The sequence below is a fragment of the Pristiophorus japonicus genome, chromosome 1 (assembly GCF_044704955.1).
Source record: "Pristiophorus japonicus isolate sPriJap1 chromosome 1, sPriJap1.hap1, whole genome shotgun sequence".
Classification (NCBI taxonomy): domain Eukaryota; kingdom Metazoa; phylum Chordata; class Chondrichthyes; family Pristiophoridae; genus Pristiophorus; species Pristiophorus japonicus.
In genome coordinates this window covers 532,348,920-532,357,365 of record NC_091977.1, presented here as the reverse complement: position 1 = coordinate 532,357,365, position 8,446 = coordinate 532,348,920, and the positions used below count along the sequence as shown (strand labels likewise).

General features: G+C 51.0%; 1 protein-coding gene across 1 annotated transcript; it reads left to right on the top strand.

The window, feature by feature from the left end:
- Positions 1 to 3,998: 3,998 nt before the first annotated feature.
- On the top strand, positions 3,999 to 5,384 carry LOC139260692 (delayed-rectifier potassium channel regulatory subunit KCNS2-like). Its single transcript, XM_070877028.1, has one exon. The coding sequence runs from the start codon at positions 3,999 to 4,001 to the stop codon at positions 5,382 to 5,384; it is 1,386 nt and encodes a 461-aa protein (XP_070733129.1).
- The last annotated feature ends 3,062 nt before the right edge of the window (positions 5,385 to 8,446 follow it).

Sequence of the window (8,446 nt, the reverse complement as noted above, 5' to 3'; positions counted from 1 at the left end):
AGAGAGAGAGAGACAAATAAGAGAGAATGAGAGAGGCAGAGGCACAGAATGAGTGAGAGATAATGAGAGGGCCAGATTATGAGAGAGAATGAGACAGAGAAAGAGAGAGAGAGAATGAGAAGGGATGGGGCGAGAGAATGGGGCCAGAGCAGAGAATGGCCGGAAGAGGCGAAGTGTTCAAGAGAATTACAGAGTTATAGAAATAATCAGTAGCATGGACAGAGAGAGAGAGAGAGAGAGAGAACTGAAAAAGAGAAAAGTGAGATAAACAAAGAATAAGACATTGACAGAGTCTGAGAATGAGTCAGAGAATGCGAGAGAGAGAACAAGAGAAACAGAGAATGAGAGAGAATGAAGAGAGACAGAGACAATGAGAGAGAGAGAATGAGACAATGAGAGAGAGAGAATGAGAGAAAGATTAAGAGAGAAAGAATGAGAAGGACAGAGAATGAGAGGAGTGAGAGAGAATGAGAGAGTATGAGAGAAAGAATGAGAGTGAAAGAATAAGAGAGAGTGAGAAAAAGAATGAGTGTGAGAATTAGAACGAGAGAGAGACAGAGAATGAAAGAAAGGAAGAGACAGAAAATGAGAATGAGAGAAAAAATGAGGGACAGAGAATGGGAGAGAAAGAGAATGGGAGAGAGTGAATGAGAGGGACAGAGTATGAGAGAGAAAATGAGAAAGAGAGACAGAATGTGAGAGAGAGAGAGAGAGAGAGAATGCGAGAGAGAGAATCAGAGAGAGAATGAGAGATAGAATGAGAGATAGAGAGAGAGAGAGAATGCGAGAGAGAGAATCAGAGAGAGAATGAGAGATTGAGAGAGAGAATTAGAGAGAGAGAGAATGAGAGAGACAAAGAATGAAAGGGAGACTGGGAGAGACAGAATGAGAGATAAGAGTCTGAGAGAGAGAATGAGAGAGCATGAGTGAATGAGAGAGCATGAGAGAGAGAATGGGAGAATGAGAGAGAGAATGGGAGAGAGAATGAGAGAAAGAATTAGAGCGAGAGAATGCGAGAGACAGAAAATGAGAGGTACAGAGTCATCAATCAATCATAGGCAGTTCCTCGGAATCGAGGAAGACTTGCTTCCACTCTTAAAATGAGTCCTTAGGTGGCTGAACAGTCCCTGTCACAGGTGGGGCATATAGTCATTGAGGGAAAGGGAGGGTGGGACTGGTTTGCCGCACAATCTTTCTGCTGCCTGCGCTTGATTTCTGCATGCTCTCGGCGATGAGACTCGAGCATGACAGAGACAGAGAATGAGAGAGAGACAGAGAATTGGAGAGAGAATGTGTGAGAGAATGAAAGAGAGAGAGCGAGAATGAGAGTGAGCATGAGAGCGAGAATGAGAACAAGAATGAGAGAGAGAATGAGAATGAGAGAGACAGAGAATGAGAGAGAGAGAGTGAGAGAATGAGAGACAATGAGAGAAAGAATGAGAGAGAAAGAATGAGGGAATGAGAGAGAGAATGAGAGACAGAGTCAGAATGAGAATGAGCAACAGAGAATGAGAGACAGAGAATGAAAGAATGAATGAGAGAGAATGAGTGAATGAATGAGAATGAGAGAATGAGAGAGAGAATGAAAGAGACAGAGCATGAAAGAGAGAGAGCTTGAACAGAGAATTAGAGAGAGAATGAGAGTGTAAGAATGAGTGTGAGAATGAGAGAGAGAGACAGAGAATGAGAGGGACAGAGGATGGGACAGAGAATGGGAGAGAGACAGAGAGAGAAGAGAATCAGAGAGAGAATGAGAGGGACAGAGAAGGAGAGATTGAGATAAAGATTGAGAGAGAGAATGAGACAGAATGAAGGAGAGAGAATGAGAGAGAGAGAGAGACAGACAGAATGAGAGAAAGAATGAGAGTGAATGAGAGAAACAGAATGAGAGGGAGCGAGAATGAGAGAAAGAATGAAAGAAGGAATGAGAGAGAGACAATGAGAGGGACAGAGAATGAGATAAAGAATGTGAGAAATGAGAGGCAGAGAATGAGGCACAGAATATGAGAGAGAATGAGAGAAAGAATGAGAGAGAGAATGAAAGAATAATAGAGAGAATGAGAGGGGCAGAGAATGGGAGAGAAAGTGTGAGAGAATGGGAAAGAGAATGAGAGGGACAGAATGAGAGAGAGAGAGAGAATGAGAGACAAAGAATGAGAGAGAGGAAATGAGCGAGATAAAGAAGGAGGGAGACTGGGAGGGAGCGAGAATGAGAGATGGAGAGAGACAGAGAATGAGAGAGACAGAGTCTGAGAAAGAGAACGAGAGAGAAAATAAGAGAGAATGAGTGAATGAGAGAGATGAGAGAGAATGGGAGAGAGACAATGAGAGGAAGAAAGGGCATGAGAGAATGAGGTAGAATGAGAGAGACAGAGAATAAGAGAAAGAGAAAGAGAGACAGAGAATGAGAGAGAGAGAGAGATATAAAGAATGAGAGAGAATGAGAGAGAATGAGAGAATGAGTGAGAAAATGAGTGAATAAGAGAGAGAATTAAGAGAATGGGATCGAGACAATGAGAGAGAGACAGGCCATGAGAGGGAGAATGTGATTGAGAGAGAGAATGAGTGACAGAGAATGAGAGAGAGACAAAGAGGGACAGAAAATGAGAGTGTGAGAGAGAGAGAATGAGAGAAACAATGAGAGCGAGAGAATGAAAGACAGAGAGTGAGAGGTACAGAGTATGAGCAAGAGACAGAGTGTGTGTGATAGAGAGAGAGAGAGAGAGAGAGAGAGAGAAGGGAATGGGAGAGAGAGCATGACAGAGAGTGACAGAGAATGGAAGAGTGCCCCTGGGCTATACTGTCCCCTCCCCCCCCGGACTATACTGTCCCCTCCCCCCCAGGCTATACTGTTCACCCCCCCCCCCCCCCGCCTCCGGACTATACTGTCCCCTGCCCCCCCCGGACTATACTGTCCCCTCCCCCCCAGGCTATACTGTTCCCCCCCCCCGCCCCGGGCTATACTGTCCCCCCCCCCCCCCAGGCTATACTGTCCCCCCCCCCCCCGGACTATACTGTCCCCTCCCCCCCAGGCTATACTGTTCCCCCCCCCCCCCCGCCTCCGGACTATACTGTCCCCCCCCCCCCCCGGACTATACTGTCCCCTCCCTCCCCGGACTATACTGTCCCCTCCCCCCCAGGCTATACTGTTCCCCCCCCCCCCCGCCCCCGGGCTATACTGTCTCCCCCCCCCGGACTATACTGTCCCCTCCCCCCCAGGCTATACTGTTCCCCCCCCCCCCCCGGGCTATACTGTCTCCCCCACCCCCCAGGCTATACTGTTCCCCCCTCCCGGACTATACTGTCCCCTCCCCCCCAGGCTATACTGTCCCCTCCCCCCCCCCCGGACTATACTGTCCCCTCCCCCCCAGGCTATACTGTCCCCTCCCCCCCCGGACTATACTGTCCCCTCCCCCCCGGACTATACTGTGTTCCCCCCCCCCCCCCCGGACTATACTGTCCCCTCCCCCCCCCCCGGACTATACTGTCCCCTCCCCCCCAGGCTATACTGTCCCCTCCCCCCCCGGACTATACTGTCCCCTCCCCCCCCGGACTATACTGTCCCCTCCCCCCCAGGCTATACTGTTCCCCCCCCCCCAGACTATACTGTCCCCGTCCCCGTCCCCCCCCCTGGGCTATACTGTTCCCCCCCCCGAGCTATACTGTCGTCCCCCCCCCCCCCCCCCGTGCTATACTGTCCCGTTCCCCCCCCCCCGTGCTATACTGTTCCCCCCCCACCCCCCCGGGCTATACTGTCCCCTCCCCCCCAGGCTATACTATTCCCCCCCCCCCCTAGACTATACTGTCCCCTCCCCCCCCGCCCCGGTGTGAGGTGTCCCACTGACTCACATTATATCTGACTTCATTCTCGCTCTATTGCAGGGATGCGGCCGCCTCTCTCGCTCAGCCCCATGCCACCACCCCCCCTGCCCAGGATGCCCGGCCCGGTTGCAGAGGCTGGGACGGGTGTGGAGGAGGAGGAGGAGGAGGAGGAGGTGATGGAGGACAGCGAGATCAGCGTCAACGTCGGGGGCTTGAAGAGGAGGCTGAGGTGCCGGACACTTCTACGGTTCCCGGACACCCGGCTGGGCCGGCTGCTGAGATGCCGCTCCCCCGAATCCATCCTCCAGCTCTGCGACGACTACGATGATGGCGAGCAGGAGTTTTACTTCGACCGCAACCCCGCCCTCTTCCCGCACGTCCTCCACTTCTACCGCACCGGCAAGCTCCACACCGCCGACAACAAGCAGTGCATCTGCTCCTTCAGCCAGGAGATCGAGTACTGGGGCATCAGCCATTCCTTGGTCGAGCTGTCCGGCTTCAGCCCCGGTTACCAGGCCCGGGCCGATCAGGACGACTGCGAGGAGGCGGCCAGCGACCAAGGCAGCACCTCCTCGTCCTTCGACGAGGTCTTGACCTTCTACAAGGACGCCTCAAAGTACGACGGTCAGCTCCTGGGCAAGTGCCGGAGGCAGCTGTGGCTGATGTCGGAAAACCCGGGTTACAACCTCACCAGCCGGCTTTACAGCGCCCTGTCCATCGCCATGGTTTTAGGATCCATCGCCACCATGTGCTTGCACAGCATGGCCGAATTCCAGTTGGTGGATGGCCGGGGGAACACCAGGGACGACCCGCGCTTTGACACGGTCGAACACTTCTGCATCGCCTGGTTTACCTTGGAGCTGCTGGCCAGGTTGTGCGTGTCTCCCAGCCTGCGGCGCTTCTTCACCCATCCTCTGAACCTCATCGACCTGATGTCCATTCTGCCTTTCTACATGACCCTGCTGGCTGTTGGCCGCAGCCCCGCCTTGGGCAACCTCGGCCGGGCAGTGCAAGTCCTGCGGCTCATGAGGATCTTCCGCGTCCTCAAGCTGGCCCGCCACTCGATGGGCCTGAGGTCGCTGGGCGCCACCTTGAAGCACAGCTACCGGGAGGTGGGGCTGCTCTTCCTCTACCTCTCTGTCGGGGTGTCCGTCTTCGCGGCGGTGGCCTACACCATCGAGAAAGAAGACAACTCCGGCCTGGCCACCATCCCCTCCTGCTGGTGGTGGGCCACCGTCAGCATGACCACGGTGGGCTACGGAGACGTGGTGCCCATCAGCATCGGAGGCAAGCTGACGGCCTCCGCCTGCATCCTGGCCGGCATCCTGGTGGTCGTGCTGCCCATCACCCTCATCTTCAACAAATTCTCGCACTTTTACCGGCGGCAGAAGAACCTGGAGGACGCCATGAGGAACTGCGAGTTTGACGAGGGGCTGGCTGAACTGCCTCTGCTCAACCTTCGTGACTACTATGCGGACAGGATGAAGTCTCTCATGGCCAGCCTGAGTAACATGAGCAGAGGTACACCCAGCGAACACAGTATCAACAACTCACTACATTGAATATCGCCCTCAGTGGAGGAAGCGCATCCGGGAGGGCGCTGGGCACCTCGAGTCTCGTCGCCGAGAGCACGCAGAAACCGAGCGCAGGCAGCGGAAGGAGCGTGCGGCAAACCAGACTCCCCACCCTCCCTTTCCCTCAACCACTGTCTGTCCCACCTGTGACAGGGACTCTGGTTCCTGTATTGGACTGTTCAGCCACCTAAGGACTCATTTTAAGAGTAGAAGCAAGTCTCCCTCGATGCTGATGGACATAATGATGACATTGAATAAAGTCAGAACTGCTGAATACAGTGTAAATATGCACAGTACACCCCATGATCACTCAAGAAAGACTTGGATCGCTACAGCGCCTTTCATGACCGGACGTCTCAAAGCACTATATAGCCAATGAAGTACTGTTGGAGTGTAGTCACTGCTGTGATGTGGGAAACTTAATACAACATACCCAGTAATCGCTATTCAAACCATTAAAAATGGTGTATTTAATCGATGTCAAAAGCGATAACCGCAGCCCAAACTATTTCAAAGACTGCTTATGTACACGGTTGCCACATTATTTGTCATACACAGCAACAACTTACTTTTATATAGATCCTTTAATGTAGTAAAGCCTCCCAAAGCTCTCACAGGAGCGTTATCAGACAACGTCTGACACCGAGCCACTTAAGGAGAAATTAGAACAGGAAGAGGTGGGATTGAAGGAGCATCTTAAAGAAGGAGAGGTGTAGAGGCGGAGAGGTTTAGGGAAGGAATTCCAGAGCTTAGGGCTGTGTCAGCTGAAGGTACAGCCACCAAAGGTGGATTGAAGGAAGTCAGGGATGCACAAGAGGCCAGAATTGGAGGAAAGAAGTCTCGGAGGACTGGAGGAGATATGAGAGATAGGGAGGGGCGAGGCCATGGAGGGATTTGAACACAAGGATGAGAATTTTTAAATATGAGCTTTGCTGGACCAGAAGCCAATGTTTCAATCTTATTTTGTCTGTAAATTGATGCTAACTCACACTGAAACTAATACTATAATTACAATTACAAGTTTATTTACTTTAGAAATCTTATTTTCATTATACTGTATTTAGGTGCATAAAGTTATGTGATCATAGCCAGATAATAATAGAGTACATAATTAACAAAAACAGCAACTTGTATTTATATAGCGCCTTTTACGTAGTAAAATGACCCAAGGCGCTTCACAGGAGTGTCATAAGCCAAAACAAATAAATTTGACACCAAGCCACATAAGAAGAAATTACGGCAGATGACCAAAAGCTGGGTCAAAGAGGTAGGTTTTAAGGAGCATCTTAAAGGAGGAAAGAGAGGCGGAGAGGTTTAGGGAGGGAGTTCCAGAGCTTAGGGCTCTGGCAGTTGAAGGCACGGCCACCGATGGTTGAGCGATTATAATCAGGCATGCTCAAGAGGGCAGAATTAGAAGAGCGCAGACATCTCGGGGGGTTGTGGGGCTGGAGGAGATTACAGAGATAGGGAGGGGGCGAGGGCCATGGAGGGATTTGTAAACCAGGATGAGAATTTTTAAATCGAGGCGTTGCTTAACCAGGAGCCAATGTAGGTCAGCGAGCACAGTGGGTGATAGGAGAGCGGGACTTGGTACGAGTTAGGACACAGGCTGCCAAGTTTTGGATCACCTTAAGTTTACGAAGAGTAGAATGTGGGAGGCCAGCCAGAGTGCATTGTAGTAGTCAAGTCTAGAGGTAACAAAGGCATGGATGAGGGTTTCAGCAGCGGTTGAGCTGAGGCAGGGGCGGAGGCGGGCGATGTTACGGAGGTGGAAATAGGTGGTTTTAGTTATGCCGCGGATATGTGGTCAAAAGCTCATTTCAGGGTCAAATACGACTCCTAGGTTGCGAACAGTCTGGTTCAGCCTCAAATAGATGCTAGGGAGAGGGATGGAGTCAGTGGTTAGGGAACATAAGAACATAAGAAATAGGAGCAGGAGTAGGCCATTTCGTCCCTCGAGCCTGCTCCGCCATTTAATAAGATCATGGCTGACCTGATCGTAGACTCAGCTCCACTCCCGCTCCCCTTAACCCTTTACTCCCTTATCGCTCAAAAATCTGTCTATCTCCGCCTTAAATATATTCAATGACCCAGCCTGCACAGCTCTCTGGGGCAGAGAATTCCACAGATTTACAACCTTCGAAGAGAATAAATTTCTCCTCATCTCAGTTTTCAATGGGCGACCCCTTATTCTAAGACTGTTTGAACGCAGTTTGTGGCGGGGACCAAAGACAATGGCTTCGGGCTTCCCAATATTTAATTGGCGAAAATTTCTGCTCATCCAGTACTGGATGTCGGACAAGCAATCTGACAATTTAGAGACCGTGGAGGGGTCAAGAGAAGTGGTGGTGAGGTAGAGCTGGGTGTCGTCAGCGTACATAGAAACATAGAAACTAGGTGCAGGAGAAGGCCATTCAGCCCTTCGAGCCTGCACCGCCATTCAATAAGATCATGGCTGATCATTCCCTCAATACCCCTTTCCTGCTTTCTCTCCATATCCCTTTATTTCTTTAGCCGTAAGGGCCATATCTAACTCTCTCTTGAATATATCCAATGAACTGGCATCAACAACTCTCTGCGGCAGGGAATTCCATAGGTTAACAACTCTCTGAGTGAAGAAGTTTCTCCTCATCTCAGTCCTAAATGGCCTACCCCTTATCCTAAGACTATGTCCCCTGGTTCTGGACTTCCCCATCATCGGGAATATTCTTCCCGCATCTAACCTGCCCAGTCCTGTCAAAATCTTATACGTTTCTATGAGATCACCTCTCTTCCTTCTAAACTCCAATGTATAAAGGCACAGTTGATCCAGTCTCTCTTCAAAAGTCAGTCCAGCCATCCCTGGAATCAGTCTGGTGAATCTTCGCTGCACTCCCTCAATAGCAAGAACGTCCTTCCTCAGATTGGGAGACCAAAACTGAACACAATATTCCAGGTGAGGCCTCACCAAGGCCCTGTACAACTTCAGTAAGACCTCCCTGCTCCTGCACTCAAATCCCCTAGCTATGAAGGCCAACATGCCATTTGCCTTCTTCACCGCCTGCTGTACC